Below are 11,903 nucleotides of genomic sequence, written 5' to 3'. Positions count from 1 at the left end.
CGACTTCGGTAATGGTCTTGTTTTTTTTTTGGCACAGACAAACTGACAGCAATCCATCAAAATTGTTGATGTCTCTTGTAAACATGACTTGACTCTCAGTAAATTTTTGTATCTCTCTCTTTCAGCCTTTACTTATTTGTATTTATGTTTGTGGTCGCCCCGTCGTCACCCTCTTGCCCACACATGAGTAATTTATCCTTCCGGTTTGTATTTTTATTTATATTTTCGTTTATTGTTGTTGTTTTTTTCTTATTCGATTTTTCGGTTCTGTTGTTTGCCATTTCGTTCGATACACTTCTTTTTGTGTTACGATATGGGATTCCATATAAAGTGTTGACAATTTCCATGTAATTTGAATCACCATCGACGGACCAACACCACCGCCAGCGTCGTCGTCGCCGCCATACCCCTGCTTATCACTCCTTTTTTTTCTCCCTTCCCTTCTCATTTCATTCTTCATTGGCTGCTTTGTTTGTTTTTAATTCATGTGAAAATTGATATCGAAATTTTTAATCCACTGCCGGTTATTAAAAACTCCACAGTGCCTTTGTGAACTTCATTCCCGTAACCACCCATGGGAGAAGAAAAAAAATATATATTTTTTCAAGATTCGAAGTGTATTAAATTTCATAGTGTTTTATTATTGTTGTTATTGAAAAAAATTATAAAAACAAAAATCATAATAACCTGAAATGGATCCCATGTATATTTACACCGATTTATGCTTCCTCAATCATTCGAGAAATCCACCTAGTGAGATCTATTACGAAAGTGTAAGTGAAAAACTGAAAATCAAGGAATAATGTGTAATAAAAACATTTTTAAATCCACATTAACAAACCAGTGAGCGGAGCAGTATAGTCGGACGGGGCCGACCATATGATACCCTACACAACTTGGTTGTGTGGTTCTATATTCTGAGCTTGGGCAATATTTCGTGATATTTTCACCCTCTTGACCAACTAGATGTCAAGAAAAATTCCAGATTTCCTTCACCGAGGGATTTGTTGTGATGTTCGGCCTTCAATTGTGGCCTTTAGATCGACTCGAAATAGACGCAAAAAAATAGGTTTTCGGTCCACTTCATCCCAATATTATTATCTGATCATCACCGAAAATTACAGAAGTTGTCCTTGATCATACCTGGATACTCATGAAAATTTCAAAGCTATCAGCGCTATATTTTCGCCCTCTAGTGTGGTAATGGATTACTAAATAATATCTGAACACGTAAATACCTATTAATATTTACGTATAACTCACACATCCGAGTACATACGACAATATAATTGGTATCAATTTAAAGGTCAACCACTCCTCTTGGATATACTATCACCTTCTCGGGTCTTTCTTCTTCAGGGGCATATATATATACGCTATAGAATACAAATTTTGTCATTTTTCGCACAAAATTCAGGGTCCATTTGAACCGCTAAATATTGATCAATCTTAATCAACCCCGACCCCCTTCTCCATGTAAAATTTTGCGATGTTCGGGCCATAATTGCGGCCTCTGGAGCGATCAGAAAAACGGACAAAAACTAAGTATTTAGTCCATTTCATCACCTAAATATTAACCGATCTTTACCAAAAACAATAGGGGTTTCATTGGCCAGAGCACATCCGACATGCACAATTTCGTGAAGATTGGTCCATAACTGTGTCCTGTATCGTATTTACAAATTATAATGGACATATGGACAGACGGACGGACAAACAGACGGATGGCAGGGCGGTCGGATCGATTCAGCTAGTTGAGATATGACGATCGGTGTACTTAAAGGTGGGTCTAGGACCAATATTTCGTGGCATTACAAACTTTTGGTGCTGCACAAAGCTATAATACTCTGACAACATAGTTGTGTAGGGTATAATAAATTTTACAAAATCCTCGCTTATGATATTACTTACTTACTTAGCTGGCTTGTGACAGAACTTTCGTTCCATAAGCCGAGCTTAGAAAAGATTTCCTGGGGCGTCGGTCTTTTTGCGCAGTTTTTCCAATTTGAAAGACCATTTTCGGCAATGTTGTCTTCCACTTGATCTTTCCATCTTATTCGTGGCCTTCCCCTGCTGAATCATCAGCTGGTTCGATTTTATATGCCTTTTGGGCTGGGGCATCTTCATCCATTTTCACAACATGACCTAGCCACAACGGAGTCGCTGCAGCTCAATACGTCTAACAATGCCGATGTCCGAGAATAGCTGGCACAGCTCATGGTTCATTCGACGGCGATATTCACCGTCATCGACCTATAGATCTTTCGGATAATTTCTCTCTCAAACACTCCAAGAGCTGTCTCATCTGCTTGTGTAAGTGCACATGCTTCGGATCCATGTAACAGCAAGGGTAGTTTCAGCGTCTTGTGGAGTGTGAGTTTGGTCTGGCGGGATGTGACATTGAGTAGCTCATTCAGACCATATTATCATCTGTTGGGCAACACTATCCATCTCCGAATTTCAAAACTGATGTCATTCGTCTTGTTTACGGTGGTACCAAGGTATATCCAATTTTTGACTACCTCGAAGCTGTAGTTCTCAAGTTCCACAGTTGATCCGAGTCTACTGGACGTCTTGAGCGTTGATACCATCAGCTTGGTCTTATCGCCGTTTACTGCCAGATCCACTTTGGCAGACACCTTCTCAATTTGTTCAAAGGTTGCTGTTACTGCTCTCAATGTTCGATCCATTATGTCGATGTCAGCGGCGTAGGCGAGTAACATGTGTTGTTTGGTGTACAGAGTGCCATTTCTTTTCATCTTTGCCTTTCGTATGAGCTTTTCCAGCAGGATGTTAAAAAGGCCACACGACAAACTGTCACCTTGACTGAATCCCTCGTTCGGTATTGAAGGGCTCCGAGAGGTCCTTTCCGACTTTAATTGCTGGTCTTGAACCAGTTTAAGTTATCCTGCATATCCGAATTAATTTTTTTGAATGCCGAACGTAGACATGGCTTTAAGAATCTCTGAACGGATAGGTCTGTCAAATGTGAATTTATAGTCGACGAATAGGTGGAATGTGTCGAATGTGTTTTTCGTGGGATTTTCCAGGGTTTGGCGCAGAGTGAAGATCTGACCAGTGGTGGATTTGCCAGATCTTAAACCCCATTGGTATGGTCCAATAATTCATTGACCATAGGTTTGAGTCGTTCACACAACACGTTGGATAGTACTTTATAGGCGATGGGAAGGAGACTTATTCCTCTATAGTTGACACATATCGTCTTGTCTCCTATTTTGTACACGTGACCCTGGATGCTGAGGTTTCAATCATTGAGCATGAATTCCTCTAGCCAAATTGTATTAATCAGCTGGTGCATGCTCCTTACCAGCATCTGACCACCAGTCTGAAATAGTTCGGCCATCGGCACCTGTTGCTTTAATATTCTTTAGCCGATTTATTGCTATTCTGACCTCAACTTGGTTAGGTGGTAAACACTCTATACTGTCATCTATTATTGGTTCTGGGGTATCCTCTTCACAGCTACTATTTGATACTAGAAGTTTTTCAAAATGCTCCTTCCAGATCCTTAACACGCTGTCTGTATCTGTCACCAGGTTTCCTTCTTTATCTCTACAGGAGGATGTGCCTGCACCAAAGCCTTCGGTTTGGTGTTTTACGCATTGGTAAAATGTTCGGACTTCATTCCGGACTCCTGTACATCTCGATTTGCTCGCGCTCACTTTTTTCTTGTTCTTTCATATTTTTTCTAAAAACACGTTTCTCCTCTCTCCTTTTCTCCCGATAATTCTCCATCACATTACGTGTTGCTACTATCTGCAGGGTTGCCCTATACGCTGCGTTTTTCAAATCAGTAGCATTACGACACTCCTGATCGTACCATGGGTTTCTTGGTGGTGGTTTTTGGTACCCAAGTGTTGCTTTTGCTGCAGTTTGTAGGTAGTGGGCAATTCTTTGCTATTGTGCTGCGATACTATTATCGGGACATGAAGTGCTTTCGTTGAGCGGAGTAGGCCTTGGCTACCTGTTGTGCTTGCAGCTTTTCGACGTCGAGTTTCCGTGTTGTGTTAGATCGCACCTTTTGCTGCAACATTAGGACGAGTGCGAACCTTGGCTGCTACAAGGTAGTGGTCCGAATCGATATTCGCTCTTCGGATCGATCGATCGTCTAATACACTGGATGAATGTCTTCAGTCTATCACAACATGATCGATTTGATTTCTCGTTGCTTGATCAGAAGAAATCCAGATGGCCTTTTGTATATCGAGATGCTTGAATCTGGTGCTGTTAACTACCATGTTTTTTGCTGCCGCGAAATCAATCAACCTCATGCCGTTGTCGGATGTTTCTACATGGAGACTGAATTTTCCTACGGTGGGATCAAAGATATTTTCCCTTCCGATTTCTGCATTAAAATATTCTGGCAGAATTTTAATGTCATGGCCAGGGCTGCGATCATATGCTGTTTCTAGACGCTCATAAAATATGTCTTTGGTCTGTTTATCTTTGTCTTCGGTCGTAGCATGGGCGAAAATAAGACTGATGTAGAAGAACTTCGCTTTTATACGGATTATAGCAATACGCTCAACTACTGGGGTGAATCTGGAGACGAGGTCTTTTATTCTCCTGATAACCAAATATACGCAGCAAAATTCATGTCTCGTTTCATGGCAGCTATAGGCCGTAATCATCCGATTTACCTACGCCAGTCCCTTTCTATCGCATTTCCTGTAAGGCAATAATATCGGATTTAAACTTCTTGAGTACATGCGCCAAGGCGGAAACTGCGCCTGTTCTGTACAACGTGCGCACATTCCAAGTGCAGATTCGCAGATCGTGGTCCTTTAACATTAGGGGGTTTTGGTTTTCTTTTTCGTTGCTTTTTCATAGTTAGAGGGGTTTACCGAATGCGGACAACTAACCCAACGCCTCAACCCATGTGTTTAGCTCTTATGTGTGAACTCGCGGCACATATTAGCTCAATATTTCAATGGAAAACAGTTATCCCAGGTGACACCGCAGGGAGGTCAGTGCCCACAATTGAGATGAAAGAGGGACCAAGATAAGTCTGGGCTGCCATGTTAAAGCCAATCAGAGTCGTTTCTTGGTATCTATCATCCCCTACGTCACCCGCCTTAAGATATACCTTGAAAAGTAAAATCCACGCCTCTGAAAGCCATCGATAAATATCATTTAAATTATAAATTTATTATTAATTTATAATATTTTTTATATACAAAATTGTTATTCAATAAAAAATCGTACACATTCATCACAAAATATTGTGGAAATCCACGAGTATATAACAAATTTTACAACAGCTCCAATTCTATTTTACCACCTCTTCGAGAGGCCCACATTGAGACCATTCACCGGCACCAAGACCGGAGCAGTATGGAATTTAAACTCCACTTCTTTACGTGGCATTGGCTGAATATAGAAATTGGCTAAGATTTTGGCCAAGGCAATCTTTGAATTCATCACACCCATACGCTGAGCTGCAAAAACCCGAAGAAATTAATTTTTATGTAGTTTAATTAAAATAATAATAATCCTATGTCTTACCAATACAATGACGTGGTCCCTCACCAAATGGCATATAGGCCACCGGATTATAATCTTTGCTATCCTCAGCAAAACGTTCCGGCCTATAGTCCGTGGGATTGGGGAAATATTTCGCATCCCGGTGTATACCAAATATGGGTATTATTATACTTGTACCATTTTCAATGGTTAATTTTGAATCGGGTATTTTAAAAGTCTGGGTACAATGGCGATTCAGAAATGGTAGGCCAGGATATTTGCGGGTGGTTTCTGGAAAACAAATAATATAATTTTTTAAATTTTGGAAAAACACTCCTTTTTAATCCTCCACCTCACCCATCACACACAAATCCAAATATTTCAAATCCTGTATAGCCTCATAGGTCAAACGTCCCTCCGGCTTGAGATTGTGTTTTCGCAAAACTTCATCAACTTCGTTTTGTGCCTTTTTCAATATTTCCGGATACATGGCCAATTCGTAGATGGTAAACGAAATGGTGGCTGATGTTGTCTCCGATCCAGCTACATAGAATAGGAATGCATTGGAAGCAATCATATCTATGGACATGGCTTTTAGATTTTCCGCAGTCGATTCGATTTTTTTCCATACCTTATCACTGTCATCGGAAATTTTCCCTGTATTTCGTAACTGAATAAATAATTGTAGCAGATCTTTGCGAACCACACCCTTTTCTTCACGAAATTCTATGGTGCGTTTGACAATGTCACGCAGGCGATAGGTGACGGGATCCTTGGCACCAAGCCGCGATAATATTTTGGCAATTCTGAAAATTAAAAGGAGATGGAGTTTAAAGGGGATTATAGCTATTTGTGGGGAATTTGGATAGAAGATGTATTCCATGGATTGAAGAGGTATTCAATGGATTGAAAAGGTATTCCAGTGACAGAAGAGTTATTCTACGGTTAGATGAGGTTTTCTAGGGATCGAAAAGGTCGTATATGAATCGAAAAGGTTTTCTATGAATAGAAGAGGTCTTCTATGAATAGAAGAGGTCTTCTATGAATAGAAGAGGTCTTCTATGAATAGAAGAGGTCTTCTATGAATAGAAGAGGTCTTCTATGAATAGAAGAGGTCTTCTATGAATAGGAGAGGTCTTCTATAAATAGGAGAGGTCTTCTATGAATAGGAGAGGTCTTCTATGAATAGAAGAGGTCTTCTATGAATAGAAGAGGTCTTCTATGAATAGAAGAGGTCTTCTATGAATAGAAGAGGTCTTCTATGAATAGAAGAGGTCTTCTATGAATAGAAGAGGTCTTCTATGAATAGGAGAGGTCTTCTATGAATAGGAGAGGTCTTCTATGAATAGTAGAGGCCTTCTATGAATAGAAGAGGTCTTCTGTGAATAGAATAATTTTTAAATAAAATTTTTTTAGTTCTACAAAAGGCGTGGATTTTTAAGGAATATTTTTTTCCAGGTTCAGCAAAGGAGTGGATTTTTAAAGAATATTTTTTTAAACCTACCAAAGAAGTAGATTTTTCAAGAATAATTTTTTCTACGACTATTTTTAAACTAAAATTTTTTTCCAAGGTATGCCAGAGGCGAGGATTTTTAAAGAATATTTTTTAGACCTACCAAAGGAGAGAATTTTTAAGGAATATTTTTTCTTGGCTTTTTAAAGGCGAGGATTTTTAAAGAATTTTTTTTCTAGGTCCCTTAAAGCTGGATTTTTAACGGACAATTTTTTGGCAGGTCTATCGAAGGCTAAGATTTTTTACAGAATATTTTTTCTAGGCCTATCAATTTTTTCTACGACTATCAAAGGCGTGGATTTTTAAACTAAATTTTTTTTCCAAGGTATGCCAGAGGCGAGGATTTTTAAAGAATATTTTTAGACGTACCAAAGGAGAGGATTTTTAAGGAATATTTTTTTCTTGGCTTACTAAAGTCGTGGATTTTTAAATAATATTTTTTTCTAGGTCTCTCAAAGCTGGAATTTTTACTGACAATTTTTTGGCAGGTCTATCGAAGGCTAAGATTTTTTACAGAATATTTTTCTGGGCCTATCAAAGGCTAGAATTTTTGCAGAATATTTTTCCTAGGCCTATCAAAGGCCCGGATTTTATGCAGGATATTTTTCCTAGGCTTATCAATGGATAGCATTTTTGCGGCATATTTTTCTTAGGCTTACCGAAGGGATATAATTTGTAGAAAATATTTTTTCTAGTCCTCCCAACCAATTGAATTTAAAAGGAAATTAAGTTTTACAAAGTTCTTCACATTTTTTATATTTTGGAGGCCCCAAAAGTGCTGAGACAATTTATGCAATATTTTGGAGGCCTCTTGCACATTTGGAATGTTTCTAAAATATTTTTTTTTCGACTACTCAAAGGCTTAAAATTAGCAAGTAATGTTTTTTGAGGTCTATCATTGGCTTAAAAATATTTGAATTTTGAAAGAAAAAATTTTCCTATGACTTGGTTTGGATTTTTAAAAATTTTTTCTCCGGATAATACTCACGGTGGACACATAAAATTCGTTAAGTTCCTCAATCCCTCCAGCATACTTGGTTTGGGATTATTAAACAAACGATCACTTAGCACACGGAATTCATTGTTCGGCTGGCTAAAGCTATCGATTTCCAGGCCAAATATAACCGAACCAATGATGTCAATGGCATATCTGAAAAAAATCATATAATACATTTGAAATTGAAACTCTATCCAAAACCTCATACTTACGTTGTTAAAATACTCTTAATTTCCAAGGTATGCGATTTACCATCCTCCAACTTTTCTGCTAGATGGCTTATTAATTTATCTGCCACATCATCGACCGTATCAAACATACCCTTCAATTTACCCGACGAAAAAGAGGGTGTCAATTTCATTCTTAACGAACGCCATGACTGACCCTCCATGGTGAATAAATTTGCGGACATTGGATCGTGTTTCTCGTCCACATAAAAACCACGATCATGAAAGCTATTAAAATCTGAGGTTAAAATTTGTCTCGCCAATTCGGCATCACGAATCAAGAGCGCGGGACGGAAGAATAAATAAATACCCACTACCTTCTCATGGCATTTGTAATAGATATCGGATAAAACTAAACCGAATGAACGTTCCTTGTGGAACACCTTTGCCATTGAGCCCAACGGTATGGCGGCCTTATCCGACTCAAAGCCCAAACGTTCCCATTTGCTATAATGGCGTTTTGCGAAAATATACAGGGACGTTAGGACAATTAGTAGAAGTAGTGTTAACATTTTTTTTTTTCAAAATTTATATTCACACTTGCACTGGCCGTTAAATTTTTTTTAGAGATCTGATCGTGTACGTGTTTCGTAAATAATTAAATTGTAGATACTCAGTTAATGCATGCTATTCATTGTCATGCATATAAAGGCCAGTTGCACCCATTTGTTATCTTCACTCTCTGTTGATGAAATTCTCCGATTAATTGCGTTTTTTTTTTATGGACTGAGGGTGACTGAGCAAATATTTATTTTCTATATCGATATTCTCTTTTTTGTTGATTTAGATGAGGTTGTCGATTTTTTTAAAATATATATATATATATATAATTACAACAATAACAGGTTCGGTTATGTTCATTGGATCGGTCAAGTAGAAATAATATTTTATACACAGTCATAAGAAGCAGACTATTGATCCATAAATCGATACCCAGCAAACTGAGTCAAAATCTCTGGAAAAGACCTAAAAAATGTGTAAAAAAATGTTACCTTATGGTAGGCCTCAACAAATATTATATGAAAACCCCAGGCCTTTTTGGGCCACAAATAACATGCTAAAAAATAGGGAAGGTTTCGGTAGTCCTCAAAAAATATTTGATGACTGAAAACTTTATTATATATGTATTGGCATGCTTCAAAATATTTTATAAAAATTCCAAGCCTTTGATAGGTCCCAAAAAATACTCTAGGCTTCGGTAGCCCTTAAAAATATTTCGAGTTACACCCTCTTTCACGATTAGAGGTCAACAGCACCTTTTCCTTAACTGACATATTTTCCGAATACTACTAATATCCAGTCCTGCCCTTCAAATTAATTGTCCAGATTCCCTTCACCGTGGGTTGTGTTGTGATGTTCGGCTTTCATTTGTGATCTACAGATCGACTCGAAAAAACACAAAAATTAAGTTTTCGGCCCACTTCATTCCAAAATTATTATCTTCTGATCATCACCGAAAATTATAGGCGTTGTCCTTGACCATAACTGGAACCTAATGGAAAATTTCAAAGCAAAATTCAGAGTTCATTTTGTCCGCTAAATAATGACCGATCTTTATCAAAACAGTAATTTATGCCAAATTTCGTGCAAATGGAAACATACATAGGGACTTTGGAGCCCAATTTACCATATATCGGACGAAAATATATATGGGAGTTATGTATAAATCTGACCCGATTTTCTCGAAACTTGGTACACGTCATTCTTTACCTAATTCAGTTCTTTATGCCAAATTGCGTGCAAATCGAAAGATATATAGGGACTTTGGTGTCCCATTTACCATAAATCGGATGAAAATATATATGGGAGCTATATCTAAATCTGGACCGATTTTCAGGAAACTTGACACACATCAGTCTTGACTTTATTCACAACGCTATGCCAAATTTCGTGCAAATCGAAAGATATATAGGGACATTGGTACACCATTTAGATTAAATCGGACGAGACTATATATGGGAGCTATATCTAAATCTGAGCCGATTTTCACGAAACTTAGTACACAACATTCTGGACGTAATTCAGAACTCTATGCCAAATTTCGTGCAAATCGAATGTTATATAGGGACTTTGGTGTACCATTCACCTTAAATCGGACGAAACTGTATATGGGAGCTATATCTAAATCTGAGCCGATTTTCACGAAACTTAGTACACAACATTCTGGACGTAATTCAGAACTCTATGCCAAATTTCGTGCAAATCGAATGTTATATAGGGACTTTGATGTACCATTCACCTTAAATCGGACGAAACTATATATGGGAGCTATATCTAAATCTGAACCGATTTTTTCGAAACTTAGCACACATCATTCTGGACATAAATCAGAACTCTATGCCAAATTTCGTGCAAGTCGAATGTTATATAGGGACTTTGGTGTACCATTCACCTTAAATCGGACGAAAATATATATGAGAGCTATGCATAAATCTGACCCGATTATCTCGAAACTTGGCACACGTCATTCTTTACATAATTTAGTATTTTATTCCAAATTGCGTGCAAATCAAAAGATATATAGGGACATTGGTGCCCCATTAACTTAAATCGGGCGAAACTATATATGGGAGCTATATCTAAATCTGAGCCGATTTTTACGAAACTTAGTACACAACATTCTGGACGTAATTAAGAACTCTATGCCAAATTTCGTGCAAATCAAATGTTATATAGGGACTTTGGTGCACCATTCACCTTAAATCGGACGAAACTATATATGGGAGCTATATCTAAATCTTAACCGATTTTTTCCCAATTTCAATAGGGTTCGTCCTTGGGTCAAATAAGTGACTTGTGCCCAATTTCATCCAAATCGAATCATAAATGCGACCTGTACTTGGTTTACAATTTAAAATTTACAGACGGACGGACGGACATGCATACATCGACTCAGAAAGTGATTCTATGCATATTCTCAAAAGGAACCATGTGTCTATCTCGTTTCCTTTGGCTGTTACAAACATATGCACAAAGATATAATACCCTGTACCACAGTGTGGTGAAGGGTATAAAAATCTATGGATTCCTTATCAAAATTCGGTGCCATTCTCTTTCTCTACCTCTCTTATTTGGGAGAATCAACTGTAAATAGGCCCACAATTATCTGCAATCGCTTTTGATAATACCCATAAGTACTTGTCCTAATCTTTTATGATAAAGAATCCGGCAATTGCTACTTAACATCTGGTACACGTGAAGTTCCATATCATATGCAGGTTACACGGACGTACCTAAAATTTGGTGGGGGAGAGGTCTTCTATAATATTCATAAATAGATGAGGTCTTCTATGGATAGAAGAAGTCTTCTATGTATAGAAGAGGTATTCAATGGAAAGATGAGGTCTTGTAGGGATAGAAGAGGTCTTGTATATATAGAAAAGGTCTTCTATGGATACATTAAGTTTTGTATGGATAGATGACGTCTTCTATGGATATATGAGGTTTTCCATGAATAGAAGGGGACTTCTATGGATAGCAGAGGTCTATGGATAGATGAAGTCCTATATGGATAGGAGGGGTCTTCTATGGTTAGCAGAGATTTTCTAGGGATCTTCTAGGGTCTTCTATCTCATTGAAGAGCTTATATATGGATAATAGAGTTCTTCTATGGCAAAAGGGTACTTCTATGAATGAAAGAGACCACCAGGTGACTTCGGTGCTTAGAAGAGGTCTTCTCTGT

General features: G+C 38.0%; 2 protein-coding genes across 2 annotated transcripts in view; one reads left to right on the top strand and one right to left on the bottom strand.

The window, feature by feature from the left end:
- Window positions 1–640: 640 nt before the first annotated feature.
- Window positions 641–11,903, top strand: part of LOC133331098 (uncharacterized) — a 31,854-nt gene continuing 20,591 nt past the window's right edge. Inside the window, exon 1 of the mRNA XM_061539509.1 lies at window positions 641–773. Coding sequence (XP_061395493.1) covers window positions 693–773 — 81 coding nt within the window. The 5' untranslated portion in view covers window positions 641–692. The remainder of the gene's footprint in view (window positions 774–11,903) is intronic.
- On the bottom strand, window positions 5,296–8,733 carry LOC133331091 (cytochrome P450 6d1-like). The gene is made up of 5 exons (XM_061539502.1): window positions 8,207–8,733; window positions 7,986–8,147; window positions 5,842–6,290; window positions 5,527–5,775; window positions 5,296–5,459 (listed from the first exon to the last, which is right to left on the bottom strand). The coding sequence occupies exons 1-5, from the start codon at window positions 8,731–8,733 to the stop codon at window positions 5,296–5,298; spliced, it is 1,551 nt and encodes a 516-aa protein (XP_061395486.1).

This window comes from Musca vetustissima, unplaced genomic scaffold (genome assembly GCF_032173495.1).
Source record: "Musca vetustissima isolate MV318-11 ecotype Yass unplaced genomic scaffold, APGP_CSIRO_Mvet_v1 utg19508, whole genome shotgun sequence".
Lineage (NCBI taxonomy): Eukaryota > Metazoa > Arthropoda > Insecta > Diptera > Muscidae > Musca > Musca vetustissima.
This window is presented reverse-complemented; position numbering and strand designations above follow the sequence as displayed.

What these genes read in the sequence shown, in the direction of transcription:
- LOC133331091 (XM_061539502.1), bottom strand. Translation starts at nt 8,733, where the DNA reads ATGTTAACACTACTTCTACTAATTGTCCTAACGTCCCTGTATATTTTC. An exon ending in TTTGGATTTGTGTGTGATGG is followed by an intron (nt 5,776 to 5,841) that starts GTGAGGTGGAGG and finishes TTTGTTTTCCAG; the next exon opens with AAACCACCCGCAAATATCCT. An exon ending in GGGACCACGTCATTGTATTG is followed by an intron (nt 5,460 to 5,526) that starts GTAAGACATAGG and finishes GGGTTTTTGCAG; the next exon opens with CTCAGCGTATGGGTGTGATG.